This window comes from Macrobrachium nipponense, chromosome 17 (assembly GCF_015104395.2).
Source record: "Macrobrachium nipponense isolate FS-2020 chromosome 17, ASM1510439v2, whole genome shotgun sequence".
NCBI classification, from domain to species: domain Eukaryota; kingdom Metazoa; phylum Arthropoda; class Malacostraca; order Decapoda; family Palaemonidae; genus Macrobrachium; species Macrobrachium nipponense.
This window is the reverse complement of record NC_087210.1, coordinates 83,917,516-83,935,517: the sequence shown is the minus strand read 5'-3', so window position 1 is coordinate 83,935,517 and position 18,002 is coordinate 83,917,516. Positions and strand designations below refer to the sequence as shown.

Sequence of the window (18,002 nt, the reverse complement as noted above, 5' to 3'; positions counted from 1 at the left end):
TTGACCAAACTGGTTTTTGGGCTTGGAATTATCTCAATTTTGTCTTTGGGGGAATGAAACAAAAAGTATAAAGAACAAGATTTTGTCCACAAACATCTACAAATACAGCAATAGTTAGTGAGGGAGTATCTAGGTGTAAGTTACTGAACAAAGTTTTCAAATCACACCCACAATGCCATTCTAGAATCACCATCAAATATAACTGCCCACGTACTAAGGGGTACATAAATCATGTAGAATATCTTGGGGCTACTGAAGGTAAAGAAGATCATCATAATGAAGCAAAAATTAAAGGAACGAAAAACTATCCGGGGCATAAAAACAAAGTACCATAATCTCTGACGTGGAATGTCACCTGCAAAGGAGCAAGGTTAATAAGTTTGCAACCTTGACCTGACCCTCTCGTGCAGACACGCCCTCGACCAAACTAGTGGCTGGAATTGATGGTATATTAACTTAAGACTTGAACTGAATCGACCCCAATGTTCCTGAAAAATGGCTGGGGGTAATATTCGTAATTAGAATTGGACTGAAATAATATTCTAATTTAGAATGTGTACCGAAATATTTGAAATTAGACTTGACAGAGATATTTGAAATTAGAATTTAACAGAGAGATATTTGAAATTAGAATTTGACCGAGATATTTGAAATTAGAATTTCACTGAAATATTTGAAATTAGAATTTCATTGAGATATTTGAAATTATAATTTCACTGAAGTATTTGAAATTAGAATTTGACTGAGACATTTGAAATTAGAATATGACCGAGATAATATTTTAAATTAGAATTTGACTGAAATAATATTTCAAATTAGAATGTACTCTTTATCAATAACATATGAATTCAGAGCTATTTAAGATAAACTCGATGAGCAACAGGGCGTCAACTTCTTATATTTAATCTAAAGAAATGAAATGATTCGTTTCATAAATCAGCCACAAGGCCACTCGACGACGCTCTTTAAGGTAAAAGTTTGGCACTGCAACAGAGCAACATAAAATAGCCACTCTTCTTTCAGAGGAGTCTATTAGATGGAACTCGCTTTCGTCTCATCATTTCGACAGGAAGGAGGACTTCTATTAAATAAAATTTTAAGATCCGTCGTGTCTCATCAGAAAACACCCAACTGAAACTCCCTTCAACAGAGTCTAACTCACACAAAAACGAAGCAATTTTTTTTGCCTTTGAAGAATTTCGCACAGTTCCGTGCAAAGCAACTCCCCTATCACTGGGTCAGTCGACAAACTGAATTGGAGAAGGACAGGACGAACGAATTTTGCCGTTGAATTTTACCCTCAGACGCCAGATATTCCGTAATACTGCAGTGAATGAATGAATCCTCGCCGCCTTCCTTCTTCAGTCACACTTCAACTCTTTACAGAAACATGTCAACATTCTGCAAGTTTACCGTGGCATAATTTTTCCTGATTATTCTAAAAAAAACTATATACATTATATACAATATATATTTTTTCTCCACAAAAACTGCCAATGAAATATAATGCACATCGTTGCATGACACCTTAACGTAATGTGGTCTACATCACCAACAGCTAAAATGGATAGGCCTAGGAATGTGCAAGTACGCCATATACACGAGGAAAAAAAAATATGCATCACGCGCACACACACAATCACTTGGAACTGGAATAATGCCACTTAAATCCTTAATAAGGCACTTGTGATGAAATCAGCTGAGATTTTTTTCTTTTCTTTTCTCTCTTAGTAGCGAAATAAAATTTCCGAGATCGAAGATTCAACCAATACACAGGTTTTGGAATGGCACAACCTGAAAGAAAAGAAGAAGAAGAAGAAGAAGAATTAGGTTAAACCAGTCTGTGGAATGGTGGATATTTTTTTTTTTTTTTTTTTTTTTTTTTTTTTTTTTTTTTTTAGTATTGCGTATCATGCTGCACTGATCACATCGGCCCTATAGTAGATTCACATCTCCCGTGCTTCTGATGCCTAGATCAGTCCCTTACGACGCTCCTGATTGGCTGTTGATAAGCCAATGATTGGGCTGGAAACTCTCAGTCTCGCTCTCTCGAGAGAGTTCACATTGGCAGGATGCATGTTCCACCTCTCCTGAGGGATACGTCTTGCAAAAGTATCCCTCAGGAGAGGTGGAACATACATCTGCCAATGTGAACTCTCGAGAGAGACAGAGTTTCTAGCCCTGTGATATGCTTATCAACAGCCAATCAAGAGCGTCGTAAGGGACTGGCCTGGACATCAAATGCACAGGTGATGTGAATCTACTAGAGAAGTCTGACGAACTTGCGTCAGCCATTTTTTCACCACTGAGAAAATAGGCTTCAAAGATTTCAATGCCATTCAAGAGATTCTAAGAGGAAGTACGGGCTGCTCTAGGAGCAAGAGCCCGTGCTGGCATAAGGCCAGCTTAACCTCAAACAACAAAAACAACAAAGTCCTCCCACGAAACACACCACATTTTAGGAGAGGAGCGTGGCCAGGGGAGTTGCCCGGGTCCTGTTCTTCTCCTCTCTCTCCACTATGCTCTGGAGTCGTTGGACTTCCATCACCAGCTGGTTGTTGGAGCTCTGGAGGACTTCGATGCGCCTCTTGCAGTCGATGTTTTCGCTGCTCAGCTTCTCCACCTTCCTCTCGAGGGCGTCCATGTACTCCTTCTTCTTGCGACGAGACTCCTGGGCAGATATCTGTTGGAAGGGAAACAGTGTTACGAGGAGTTTACAAGGATGAGGCTGTCTCAGAGACCTGTTAGTCCATCCTAAGAGGAGACATCGTGTGCTCACTTATCTCTAGGAGCAGGTTTTACTGTTCATTCACAGTGACCTCCCAATGATTTTGTCTAGCTTTCTTTTAAACTCTTCTATACTGTTGCTGTTTACAACTTCTGATGGCAGTTCAGTCCACTTGTCACATATCTTGTATGTAAAGAAGTTCGTTTTAGAGAGAGAGAGAGAGAGAGAGAGAGAGAGAGAGAGAGAGAGAGAGAGAGAGAGAGAGAGAGAGAGAGAAACTATGACATCGGAACACTCGAAATATCTCATGTAACAGACTTGAAAATTTCACTAAAAAATTGAATTCTTTTATTGACCAGTTAACTTTCAGCCATCATGATGGGATTTCATATAAATTACTTCCTTTAAATTATGTCTTCATAAATCACGCATTTACAACCAACCAAAAATCATCATTAACCTTATGAAAATCTTTCTTCAAGAAGCGCCAGGAAAAAAAATTATTGAAGATAAATAGGGAGACACAAACTCACTTTATTCTTGATTTTTCTTCTGATCTTCTTCAACGACTTCTCTTCGGACTTCGTGAGAGGAAGCCTGCTTGGGATACTGTACCCCTCCGAAATGAGCGTTCTTTTCTCCTCCTCTGTTAAGTTAATGGCCCCTGTGGCTCCTTTCTGTTGGATAAACAACGACAGGCGGACGGGGTTTAAAGACGAAGAGAACATGGAAATACTAAGAGTACTATGAAATAAAAAAAGACGAATTTTAGCGTCAGTAGAGAACCCTGCCAAGATCTGACTCGTGGTCCTTTTTTATTTGATTCCAAATATCAAAAAACTACGAGACTACAGTAGTCGAAAAAAATAAATAAATAAAATCACATTTTCGAATGGGGGACTGAAGGTTGTTCAGATGTTAACATACTGCATGTAACATACCAATTTTAATAAACATATGGCATTACCTTTTTTTTTTAAAGACATATTTATGTACTAGAGAAAAAAACTGAGAACGTACGAGAATGAACTTTTCTGTGTGAGTGAGTTTTGGCAATACTGAATGATGACCATTCCAGAACAGTAAATTCTCACGAGTCTCAAGTTCAGGCTAAAGGAATATGAAATCCTCAATAACCACACAAAGATAATAGAGCAAAAGTATGATTTCAGGGTCGGAATCATTAGAAGACTCACTCAGACAGAAAGGTGTCAAAGAGCCACTTACCGGCTGTGTTGAGATCAGCGGCGTGTTGATTGGGTTCCTGGAGGACACGAGAATCCTGGCTGTGCCCTTGCGAGGGTTGCAGAACTGGGGCTTGAGGGTCTCGTAGAGCGGGGGAGTGCGAGGGGGGGACTGGCCCCCACACTCGCTGTCACTGCCCGAGCAGGAAGGTGGCGTCGGTGGCATGCAGAAGCCTGCAAAGGGTGACATTGGTTATCGTCGCGGTAGCTGGGAAATGTTAATTAAGAGTACACATCTTTTCACACGAACGCAGATAAGGTTGCTATCAGCGGGTTACAGCTCCCAGGCGCAATCTTATCTCATAAACTTCAATTATACTCACCAGCGTCAGCTGACGACGAAGAGGACGAAGTGATGCTGCTGATACTGCCCGACGAGATGGTCGTGGAGGTGGTGGGCAGCTTCAGGGTGAGGGAGGACAGACCCAACTTCGAGGCTGCCGACGAGACGCTGGCGCCGCTTCTCTGGGTGACCACCACGGCGCTGGGTCGCACTAGGCCCATGCTTGTCTGCAATTCATTGAGTTGGTCAGTGAGGAAAGGGTTCGCATTATCATTCAGGAGTGTCTGGATGAACACAAGATCAGAGTTCACGCAGAAGAGCATGATTCAGTGCACAAAAGACTGGCAGGTAATTAACATATTAAATATGGAGAGCTGATTCGCCCACGGACAACACCACCTGTGGGCGAGTCACGTCAACAAGCCATTCAAATTCGAGTTTCTCTCAGAAACAAGGGGCGCTATCTGCTTTCTCTGTATTTAACATCATCCAAATAACATTTTACTGTTTAATCTTCCATGTTGTCCATCAACCTTTCATCAGTCCTCGAGTTCTCTATCACTTTTATCTTTCCTTCTCCATCATCCACTTTTGCATTGCAGTTACACCTCAAACCCCTTTTCTGCGGCCTCTGTCACGTTTTCATTCATCATTTCTACAGTCCACTTGTTCCATCTAATGTTCCTCAAATAATTATACCCAGACTCATGCTTGCAATCAAAGTGACAATAATCTTAAACACCCAAGATACTTACAGGTCCCCCATCCTATGGTACTATCTCATACTAGGTGTTACTAAAGGTTTTTGCCGTATCTCTTCCACCCCAACTATATTTATTTCTGACTTTTACTTTTTATTAATTCCTTTCCGTCTCCTTCCCGGCTAAAAATCAAACTTCTGAAACAATAGTCAATTTAATTTCTATTCCTCATTTATTAAAGCGTCTTTTGGCCCAGTCCTATGACAGTCTAGAGGTACTCCACTAAACATTCCCTTATATATAGTCCCCTACAATAATCCCCCAGACAGCATTATCCTATCGGTTATCCAACCAAACATGCACCAAAGAAAAAAAATCAACATAAATGAAAAAAAACAAAGGCAAGACAGGACCTTGATCCAGTCTTAGCAATGCTGACTGACCTTTATGGACGGCACATTCAGGAGTGTGTTGGAGAGCAGGGCCGACGTCGACCCTGAGGAGCAGTCGAAGGGCTTGCTCTCAGGAGAGGGCGGCTCGGATATCAAGGGGGACAGCGGCGGCATCTCTATCATTTTCCGGAAACTCGTGTTGGAGGGGAACACCGAGGAGGAGGAGACGGAGGAAGGCGCCGCCAGGGATGCTGTGATGACCGTGTTGGCAATGATGTGAGGCTTCTCGTCCACTTCCTCGTGAAGGTCTGCAGTCAAGGAGGACAGCCTGTCCGAGCAGATGGTTGTGGTTGTGGAGGAACAGGAGGAGGAGGTGGAGGACGACGACGACGACGACGACGAGAGAGGAGGAGGTGCAAGTCGTACCTCCACCCTCCGCTTCTGATATTGGGATGGCTGGGAAACATTCGCTCTCCAGATCTGGAATGAAAAGTTCAAGATGAAACTATATATATGAATATACAGTATATATATATATATATATATATATATATATATATATATATCTATATATATATCAATATATATATATATATATATTTCTCTCTTTCTTTCTTTCATTTTTGCTTTTCAAGCCAACGACAAAGTGGTTTGCATATGTCACGATGGATGGAAAAAAACATCCCACCTTAAATATCAAATCACTTAAACTAATAGACAGAGTGCAAAGCTGCATCAATTTCATATGGACTATAAAACATAATAGAAGCAGGGAAATTTAATAGAGAAAAAGTGACTTGTCATGTCATATTTCTTCTTTGGTAAAATGTAAGTTTTTCCACTACTTTCCAAGTCAAAAACTATTTTCACAATTAGCTTATATATAAAGTCATTCGTCATTCATATACATTGCATATATATATATATATATATATATATAGATGCGTGTATATATACATATATATATATATATCATATATAATATATATATATATATATATATATGTGTGTGTGTGTGTGTGTGTGTATATATATATATATATATATATATTATATATATATATATATATATATATATTTATTTATATAATCGTAGGTCAATACAACAGCATTCAAATTGTGTTGGAGAATAAAACCTATTAGCAAATAATATTATCTTCGTTTAGTCTCATTCTTAGTCTTTGGCAAGCACAAAATTATTCATTTCGCTATCACAGGTCTTCTCATAAAAGCCATCATAAAACATGACCTATTCAAAGGGCCAGTTTCGAGGAAGGAAGTTTGAATTGAAAGTGATAAGTTCTGCTGGGTGCATGGGAAGTTGTGGACGTTAAAGTTACATAACAAGAAACAACAATGACGTACCCAGGCACCTGGCAAAATAACTTCGTTCCTCGTGAACTTCCTCGAATTAAACTGTTACGTTACTTTCTCGTCGCGGTTACCAACCCTTACCATCAACGCAGATGAGTGTAAAAGGATTTTTTAATAGGGTGATGTTATTTAAACATTTCTTCGCGGTATATTAAAAAAAAAAAAAAATTCCCTGGGTCTCACACACACACACACACACACACCACACACACACACACACACACACACACACACACACACACACACACACACATATATAATATATATATATATATATATATATATATATATATATATATAATGTTACTATTTAAACAACTCTTCTCATTATGTTATATAAACTTTAGTTCTTCGCTGTGATAAATCACAACACATCCTACAGTAGACGAGTTAAGTGTTAAGGTTTATCCCGGTTGTATAATGGTGGCCTACTGAACACTCTCTTCTAAGTTTATCCACTTATTTCCTTCTCTTATAAATATAATTCGATTATTTAGGCACAAAAATATATTCCCATTTGACATAAATATTCTAACAGTGTTTTTTACAAACAAACGACTTGGCTATAAAACTAATACAGTTTACGCTACTTGACTCACCGTTTTCTCTTATGTATCTGAACTCCATTTTCTTCCATAACATATAACCCCTGACTAAACTAATATGAATATAATATTCTCTTGAAATTTGGCAAAGAAACGGCAATATTTCACTCATTTTCATCATCTCAATTATATTAATGAACTTAACGAAATTAATTCATAATGACATGTGACGTAAGCATGATGGGAAACTCTGAGATATTTTCATTTTTGGGAAAAACTTCAACATTCACCATTCTGAACCGAATGAAATAGTACTTATTATTATTATTATTATTATTGTTATTATTATTATTATTATTTAGACCATAATAAAGCTGATAAAACTATAGCGTTAGAATCCTCTGTAAACATTTAAGGTAGAATGAATGTTTCGTAAAAAAATTTTTTTAAATGCTGACATAACAATAGCAAAAATGTGAGACTATGACATATAGTGGTACTTACATGTTAAATGCAGGGTGCCACTTGAAAATGACAAAACCTTTCTTATTTCCCAGGTTAAGTGAATACAAAGATTAATGAATTAATTACGGATTTAGGAAATCTAATATACATAGGTCTACACGCGTTACGATTTTGTTTTTAAGCCAAGATAGACGAAGTGCGCCTAGCGCGAGTAACTCAATCTATGAAAACGTAAATTTCGATTCTCGTCAGAACCAAAATGTATTATAGAATTACTCACTGAAAATAAAATGCAAGATAAACGTAATTTCATGTGCCCTGAAATTACCAAACGACGACTATCAAGAGTTTTAAGCGTCAAAAGGAAAGAAGTAGAATGAGAAATGGCTTTCTTTATCTACACTTGACTAACCCACGACGGAGAAGACAGCTGACCCGTTCGGTGCATCGCCAGTGCTTTCGCACTCTTGATAATGCTCATGAGAGAGAGAGAGAGAGAGAGAGAGAGAGAGAGGGGGGGGGGGGGAGGGGGGGGGGGGTTCAACATTTCGCATAACTGGCCCTCACGTACTTAAAACGGTTAGATTAGTTTTAGCAATTATTTCTCCCTCTTTAATCCTTCTTTTCATTTCATTATTTATGACATCGTAGCTTAAAGAGTGAGCCATGGTGCAGGGACTTCCCGACTGATGTGGACTGTGAATCATCCCTACAATGTTTGTCGGTATTGTTAGATAAATCATATGTTTTGGTCAGTTGTTATACTCTCGTATGTTACGGGCCTAAAATTGTCATGTTGATGAGAATAAGAATCCTCAAGCGTTTTACCACCAGAAGATTCTAGTTAAGTGTTTTCGCAGACTTAGGGGGGATACGTTTAAACGCTCGTTCTTTCAGTTTCACTGATCTACTTGTCAAGTGACTACTTTAATCAAGTGTCATGTATTTTCAAATATACTTTACAAAAATGTTCCAAAACATGGCGATTTCTTGTAAAAGATATAGAAGAAGAAGAAGAAGATTAAGAAGAAGAAAAAGAAGAAGAACAGGAAGAGAGAGAGAGAGAGAGAGAGAGAGAGAGAGAGAGAGAGAGAGAGAGAGAGAGAGAGAAATGTTAAAACTAATCATACTCCACCAAAATCGCAGCTGACAGGGTAAAAAAAAGGGATAAAAAAAAATATCTCCCCACAACCGTTCCTCTGAAAGCTCTTCATCAGACGCAAGCCCTCTCTCTCTCTCTCTCTCCTCTCTCTCTCTCTCTCTCTCTCTCTCTCTCTCTCTCTCTCTCTCTCTCTCTCTCTCTCCAGCCAGTGGCACATAACACTGTAATCACAAGGAAAGGAAACGATAAACACAATCATTATATTGTCACTAAAAACCGTGACTCGTTTCTCTCGGCGGGAGCAGTGATACGAGCGGGGCAAGATGTATATAATCAGGGAGACACCCGTGCTTACGGGCCACACCCCCCCAGCCCCCAACAAAAAAAAAAGGGGGGGGGGGGGGGGGGGGGGTGTGGGTTGTAGGGATAAAATTTGGGACATGTGCTGATTAGTCATACGAGCCGCGCGTAAAATTTTAGTTACAACGGTGGAGTTTACGAAAGGCCACTGGTTTTTCTAAGCTTGGGGGACGTTTTTGGAAGAGGAAGAGAGGAAGCACGATGAGAGAGAGGGGGGGAGAGAGACTCATGAAGAGGAGATAGAGAGAGAGAGAGAGAGAGAGAGAGAGAGAGAATAAACCAATTACTCTCTACTATAGCAAACACGAAAGTAGAGACATTACGATTTGACGAATGGGAAAATACACGAGAGCGAGAATAAACTAATCATCTTACGTAAGCAGAGAGAGAGAGAGAGAGAGAGAGAGAGAGAGAGAGAGAGAGAGAGAGAATAAACCAGTTACTCTCTACTAGAGCAAACACGAAAGTAGAGACATTACGATTTGACGAATGGGAAAATGCAGGAGAGAATAAACTAATCATCTTACGTAAGCAGAGAGAGAGAGAGAGAGAGAATAAACCAGTTACTCTCTACTAGAGCAAACACGAAAGTAAGACATTACGATTTGACGAATGGGAAAATGCAAGAGAGAGAGAGAGAGAGAGAGAGAGAGAGAGAGAGAGAGAGAGAGAGAGAGAGAGAGACCCAAAATTAAAAAGGCTGTTGCTCAAAATTAGGGATGATGGACAGTCTCGGAATTGTTACGAATAGCAACGCTAGAACTGCCTCTCCCCCGTGGCAATGCAATGCACCAGGACACGAATGCCCGTGGGGGGGGGGTTGTAAGGACTTCTGCCGACAATTGACCACAGGGGCATAATTCATGGGCCTTTCCGCCATCTGAACCGGGGGTAATTTGTTTAAAAGGTTTGCATCGCTGGAGGCTGCATGAGTGACATTCTGCGTCTCTGAAGCCTTACTGATCAACAAAAGTCCTCCTCTCTCCTCTATCTCTCTCTCTCTCTCTCTCTCTCTCTCTCTCTCTCTCTCTCTCTCTCTCTCTCTCTCTCTCTCTCTCCAGGCAATCAGAAATAAAAATTCCTTGACAAAAAAATCACGCTTATGTATGGTCTTGGTCAAGATATTTTAACATAAATCGGTTAAACTTATTTTCCGATAGCAGCCTAATCTCGTATTCCAACACAATGAGAAAAGAAATTAAACAGTGTAGTCAATTTTTCTTGTCAGTCTTCCAGTCTGGAATTTTCGGTTTTCTCGTAATCCGCATATATACTAAAATTCCAGGTTTAGGGCATTCTGCCCGATTCCCCTCATTTTACGAATAAAATTCTGTTGTTGTTATCATTATTATTAATTTATTCTTTTTGTCTATCACAGTCCTCCAATTCGACTGGGTGGTATTTATAGTGTGGGGTTCCGGGTTGCATCCTGCCTCCTTAGGAGTCCATCATTTTTCTTACTATGTGCGCCGTTTCTAGGATCACACTCTTCTGCATGAGTCCTGGAGCTACTTCAACCTTTCGTTTTTCCTCATTCCTTTTCAGGGATCTTGGGATCGTGCCTTGTGTTCCTGTGATATGGGTACAATTTCCACTGGCATATCCTATATCCTTCTTATTTCTATTTTCAGGTCTTGATATGTATCGATTTTTCCCTTATTATTATTATTATTATTATTATTATTATTATTATTATTATTATTATTATTATTATTCAGAAGATGATCCTTATCCATACGGAACAAGCCCACCACAGGGGCCACTGACTTGGAATTCAAGCTCCCAAAGAATATTATGGTGTTCATTAGAAAGAGGTGACAGAAGGTAGAAGGAGATGCAGAAAGAAGAGATCACTTTCTGAAAAAGATGAAAAAAAAAATGAACAAATTAATATGCAAATATATAAAAATGCAAGTTCATTATAAAAATACGAGGAGAATTCCACTGAAGTAGTGATGCACCGCATCTTCGCTTGAAATTCCTTAGTTCAAATCGCACGACATCCTCAGTAGGGAGAATGTTCCATAGTCCAACGGTGTGAGGAATAAAGGCCCTCTGGAACTATGGAGAAGTTCGACCGCAGGGAGGCATCTATCCATCTGTTTCACTTCTCATAATCAGGAAGTGTTTTTTGTTCCGCGCTAAAGAGACCGAGGCGTAAAAATAGCCTCAGTGGCGTGGTCGGTTTGGTCTTGGCCTGCCACTTCGGTGTGTCGCGAGTTCGATTCTCGGGCATTCCGCTGAGGAGTCAGAGATGTGTATTTCTGGTGATAGAAGTTCATTCTCGACGTAGTTTGGAAGTCACGTCAAGCCGTTGGTCCCGTTGCTGAATACCACTGATTCCATGCAACGTAAAAACACCATACAAACAAACAAACAAACAAACAAGCGTGAAAATAGCAATGATCACGAACCACCAGGCCTAAATCTCCTTGAGAAACATCAAAGGTAAAAATCATAAAGTTATGAGGCTGTTCTGAACACCTGCATATCACCTCCCCACCCCCCATTATCCTCCCACAGCCCCAGGGCGCCGCCCTCTTTGCGCAGGACAAAAACCAGCGCAATAAAATCTCCCCCACCCCCCTTATGCCACAAGCCCCAAATGAAATGGAAGTAATCACCCATTGCAAAATAAACATTTCTTCCATAGAATCCCCTGAGGCAACTCTTTCGAAAATATCTATCTGCTTCTAATCGCACGCCTTCTCTCCCTATAGCCTTCGGTGAGGAGATTAGGCACAGAGAGAGAGAGAGAGAGAGAGAGAGAGAGAGAGAGAGAGAGAAAATGGAGGATAATCGGTCCTTTTCTCGCACCTAAATCAGAGACGTCTGTTGGTTCATTCTATTTAATTGGGTCCACTCTTGCCCCGTGTGCCCAGGCCGGCAAAAGGATAATAATAACAATGATAAATACGAAGAGTAACCTTTCTTTACGTGAGGTCGACCAGACCCGCGATAAAATACGGAGTTAATAAGACGATAACACAGCCCTACTGCAATCATGGTGATAAGAATTTCTTTGTAGGATACATAGGGGTAATCATATGAGATTCATGTCGCCACAAAACCCACTAACGCAAATAATAATAATAATAATAATAATAATAATAATAATAATAATAATAATAATAATAATAAGAATAATAAGTTGTAAGAAAATAATTATCTTATGTTCTATACGCATACTTGCAAATAAAGATTATATTGAATACACACACACACACACACACATATATATATATAAATATACTATATGTGCATATGTATGTATAAAGAGAGAGAGAGAGAGAGAGAGAGAGAGAGAGAGAGAGAGAGAGAGAGAGAGAGAGAGAGAGAGAGAGAGAGAGAGAGAGAGAGAGAGCTCTTCATCATATAAAAATCCAAAACTTCACACCTACCACTTGCCTTAGATTAACACATAACATTCTGGTTATCACTTATGGTCAAATTATAAATCAGATATCTATAAAAAAAAAAGGAGGAATAGCAATTTCCAAAGAATGCCATTTGTAAAGCACTTCGATTCCAATACAATGTCGATCGATTTAAATCAAAATTGTTTCCGTGGCATTTTTCTCCTCGTATGAATATCTCACTGGAAGAGGTGATCAATTTTATCTCGCAGACATCAAAATCCAACTTGGAAATGAATACAATAAAAACTGCGGCTGCCCAGATAGGCTATAATGCCCACCTGCGGGCCATGGGAGGGCATGGGCGTGCGGAAAGATCACAAGGATGATTGGTCGGAATAAATCAAGATGAAAGAGCGCGCATTAAGTACCCCTGAACTTGTTATAATATAGATATCTCTATATATATAAAATAATGAAAGGATAAATCATTTGATACAAGTATGACTGTCGAGGAAAATATATATATATATATATATATATATATATATATATATATATATATACATATATATATATATATATATATATATATATATATATATATTATATATATATATATATAAGGCCCATTAAATCACTGGTTTAAAGCTAAGGACTATATATTTCGTTTGGACTGGCTTCCTCCTTTATCAAGTCCACCGAAATATATAGTCATTAGCCTTAAACCAGAATGTTTTAATAGGCCCTTTTATACTTGAGACGTCTCCTGTTTTAAAAGAAGAATGTATTTACATAAATAAATAAATATATATAGTACGTACACACCATGCAATCATCATAAGAATAAGAATAAGCATGATGAACTCGACCAAGGTGACCTCATCCCGGTGTTTAGACCCGAGGTGGTTCTTCTGCGGAGGTCAATCGCGAGATATCACAGGATGGTAAGCAGCAGCATCCCGCCTCTCTCTCTCTCTCTCTCTCTCTCTCTCTCTCTCTCTCTCTCTCTCTCTCCAAACTGTTTAAAATCGTGCTCATTTTCTCGGTATCACTTATTTAGAATGATTGGTTACCCCATCTCTCTCTCTCTCTCTCTCTCTCTCTCTCTCTCTCTCTCTCTCTCCAAATTGTTTAAAATTATGCTCCCTTTCTCAGTCTCACTTATTTAGAATGATTTGGTTACCCCATCCCCCCGCCCCACCTCTCTCTCTCTCTCTCTCTCTCTCTCTCTCTCTCTCTCTCTCTCTCTCTCTCTTTTAAAGATTGCCAGGGACACGTAGCCATTTCGTCAGAGGAGATAATGTTTCCAATTTTACGGAAATCACCCGAGCGCCAGCGGCCTTCCAGGACAATAGAGTCATTGGTTTTCATAAAACCCCTTTGATGGGTTACAGAAGCTAGGATGCAGCCTCCAGGCATTAGCCCGAAAGAATGGTGGTGATCGGCAGCAGCAGGAATCAACAGCTAACTTACAACTTTTCTGCAACGGCGGTGATATTGGAAGGCGTGGATTCGCCGGTGGCCCAAGAGCGCGGGGCGTTGGAAGCCACATTCTGGGACATTTCTACCAAGGGAGATTCGAGGGCGAACGATTACGGCCACCCTACGCTAGTCAATTTTATTGACAATTTTTCCATTCTTGTCAATAACACTGATAGTCTGAGGTCATGGTTGAAGGGTTGTCAATGATATTGGAGCAACCTCTCGTCAGTATTATTGACTACCCTTAACTATTTTTCTTTTTGGGTATCATCACATATATATCTGCTTTGCTAAGGGAACGCTCTTGTATCCATAGGTGCACACGCAAACAGCATGGTTACACAGGTACGGTTTAATACACTGAGGAAAGAAAAAAAAATAATATATATATATATATATATATATATATATATATATATAAATATATATATATATATATATATATATATATATATATATATATATATATATATATATATATATATATATATATATACGGAGAATGGCGATCTCTTGTTTACGAAATATAGAGGCTCAATTTTTATACAATATATATATATATATATATTTGTCATTTCTCAGCAGCCATTCAAGTTATCTTATTTATTTGTTTCATAAAATAGCTTATAACTACCTACTTAAATTTTTCATACTGCATCAGCGCAAAAAAGAAAGTAAAAAAATGTTGCTCTGATACCTTTCCAAATCCATGGAACCTCAGAGCATTCCTGTTCCCGGATTTTTATTCCCAACTGGTTGAAAGAGTCTCGTGGCGTGGCAAAACACCGTAAAACGGAAGCGAAAATAAAAAAATAAAAAGATAGACAAAATGTGCCACAGAGGCAAATCCTAATAATAGACAAACGAAAAACTGCAAGTAACAGGAAAACCTGCAAATCACGGATCATTTAAGAATTCCAAAGTTAAAAAGAGACGCACTTTTGCGCCCCAGCCCCCGTCTCTTGCCTATGTCAACATCTCCCCTGGATGCTCGTAGCTAATGGTGCATCTGAACACCCTTCAGACGCTTATGATCGTGTGGTTTTTTTCTTAATTCGTTTCCCGGGGGCTACGATGCTTCTTAATTAAGTATGACTTCGCCGCAAGGAGGGTGGGAAACCAAACGAGCTGTTCGGGAACTGGTTAACTACCTGCTTGCGCGTTGTTGTCGTTGTTGTTGCTGTTAGGCTGGAAGAGATCTATTTCTAGGTCCGTGAACGTGAGAGGAGAGTTGCGATGTGGCCGTACTGGCGACCGGGGGCTTTTTGTATGGAACGCCCCAGCCAAGGTGGTGGTCTTTGAAGCCATATTACTGATACATTGTCAGACCAAATTACTGATACTTTTTACCCCAAATTACTAATGGTTTTTCAGACTAAATACTGATACTTTTTACCCCAAATTACTGATACATTGTCAGGCCAAATTACTGATACTTTGTCATACCAAGTCACTGATATTTACTAACCCAGTTACTGATAATTTGTCAGACCAAATTACTGATAATTTGTCAGACCAAATTACTGATACTTTTTACACCAAATTACTGATACTTTTTTTTTTTACACCACATTACTGATACTTTGTCAAACCAAATTGCCGATATTTTTCACCCAAAATTACTAATACGTTTTACTCCAAAATACTATTACTGATACTTTTTACTCCAAACTACTATTACTGATACCTTGATAACCCAAATTATTAAAAAAATATCCTTTATTAATAGGAGTAGCCTGTGGCATTTTTTATAACCCGACTCCTGTCCCAGCTGTAAACTACAACTGTTATTGTTTTGGGGTACAAGTTTACAGTTCCCAGGGGTATATAATTTCTGCCTGCTGCTTTGGAAGCTGACATCTCGGGGGCGTTTTCTTAAGCCTTTATCACCTGGCGTTGTAAATACCCCGGGGGCCTCTGAACCAGCACTTGTGTGTGAAATAATTTACTTATTCTCATCTGTGATAGCAATGATTAGACCTCGTGTGACATGATACTTGTCATTAACTGCTGGTATTACATAACTTTTGATGGCCGCTGTCGGAAAATCAACGGGGAAGCCATTATCAACAGTTAATAGTAACTACGAAAATGGCTTTCGAATGTTATTAACATCTAAATCGTATCCACTTTGCCTACCAATTCTTATGATTCTCTGACTCTTTGCAATTCAGCTAAACACGTAGTGATGTCTTTAAGCTGAGGAGGAGGAGGAGGAGGAATGAAGGCGAAAGGGAGAGGCAGAAAAATGAGGAAATGAGGAGAGTGAGGAAAGTAGCAGAGGAAGAACCTGACGGGGATGTCGCGGGATGGTAAAGAACCCCAGGAGGAGTGGCTCTTGGCCTCGGGGGGCGTCTTCGGATTCTGGAGAGAGAGAGAGAGAGAGAGAGAGAGAGAGAGAGAGAGAGAGAGAGAGAGAGAGAGACTATGCACAAAGGGATTACGATCGAATCAACATAAATGACGTCATGTTGTTTTCGGACTCGGGAGAGAGAGAGAGAGAGAGAGAGAGAGAGAGAGAGAGAGAGAGAGAGAGAGAGAGAGAGAGTCACTATGCACAAAGGAGATGAGTTCAAATTAACGTAAGGTACGTCACGTTTACTCACTACGGAATCTCCCCGTCTTGTCATTATACTTGCTTGCACGCACAAGCAAAGGCACGAACATTAATTATCATTCTGGCGGCTCGCGTACTCATGCTTGCTTATCTTAGACAGTTTTGCATCGTAGGGGAGAATAGATTTAAATTAACGTAAGTTAAATTTAAATAAATTTACTAATTCTGAGAGGTGCCTTATAAGAAATCACAGATAGAAATTGCTACGGGGGTACTGCAATTATGTACGTTCATGTCTATAAGGCATAACTGCACAGACAGACGGACATACACACACGCTCCCGTAACTATATAATATATCTCTTTCTGAAAGAGGGAGAGAATGTACTCTCCGAAAGTTTAAATGAAAACTTTTGATTTTTCCAAATTTTAGTGGGCTTCCTACAACACAATATTCTAGTACACGGGATACAGTGCTTAACTTTGCTATATATATATATATATATATATATATATATATATATATATATACTATATATATATATATATATATATATATATATATATATATATATATATATATATACTGTCTGATGAATAATATCATAATTTAGTTCTCAAGGTGGCGTTTTCACTTAAGAACCAACCAGTGACTGACAAAGTCCATTATTATCTGTTGTAATTTTAAGAAGCACGATAATCATACATAGAATTAATAGATGTAGAGACGATCCCAGCATAAGTAGGGAAAAGTACGCTACGCAATTCATGTGGTCCGTCAACACCCGAAAAAAAAAAATTGCATGTCTTCCCGAGGGATAAAACAAGGTTTGTAGCAATAAATTTGTGAAGCTTACTCGTAGAACTTTACCGTACGTTAAACATAAGCCGTGATTGCACATCAATCATTTTTATTCAAAAGAAATTATACAAAATGACAAACAAATTAAAAATCAAGAACGAGAAAGTAAGCAAATAAATGTACATACATACATACATACTATATATATATATATATATATATATATATATATATATATATATATATATATATATATATATATATATATTATTCAGTTACCCACGTGACAAAATCGTAAGCAATGACGTCACCTAAACACTCGAAATTATTCTTATGATTCCCTCAACACCGAACTAAGCCAATATCCTTCAATAACAATGGCAGACTATGGCCAAAACTTAGCCCATTTCCGTTCCTTTCGGTCCCCCAATCTTTTCGGCAATCGTTGACCTCCGAGCGCGGCAAATCTCCTCAAAACAACAACTATTTCAACGACTATACGAAACATCGTCCCTACCTCCAAAACCTAAACCAAGGCTAACGAGTCGAATGTCACGCTGCTCCTTGGCCGGTGATTGGTCGCCACCTTCCATTGGCGACCAATCAGG

General features: G+C 39.0%; 1 protein-coding gene across 1 annotated transcript in view; it reads right to left on the bottom strand.

Moving 5' to 3' along the window:
* Positions 1-245: 245 nt before the first annotated feature.
* Positions 246-18,002, bottom strand: part of LOC135196392 (cyclic AMP response element-binding protein A-like) — a 150,173-nt gene continuing 132,416 nt past the window's right edge. The window contains 7 exon segments of the mRNA XM_064223193.1: positions 246-1,794; positions 2,453-2,683; positions 3,262-3,405; positions 3,956-4,146; positions 4,296-4,482; positions 5,400-5,522; positions 5,524-5,828. Coding sequence (XP_064079263.1) covers positions 2,459-2,683; positions 3,262-3,405; positions 3,956-4,146; positions 4,296-4,482; positions 5,400-5,522; positions 5,524-5,828 — 1,175 coding nt within the window. The 3' untranslated portion in view covers positions 246-1,794; positions 2,453-2,458.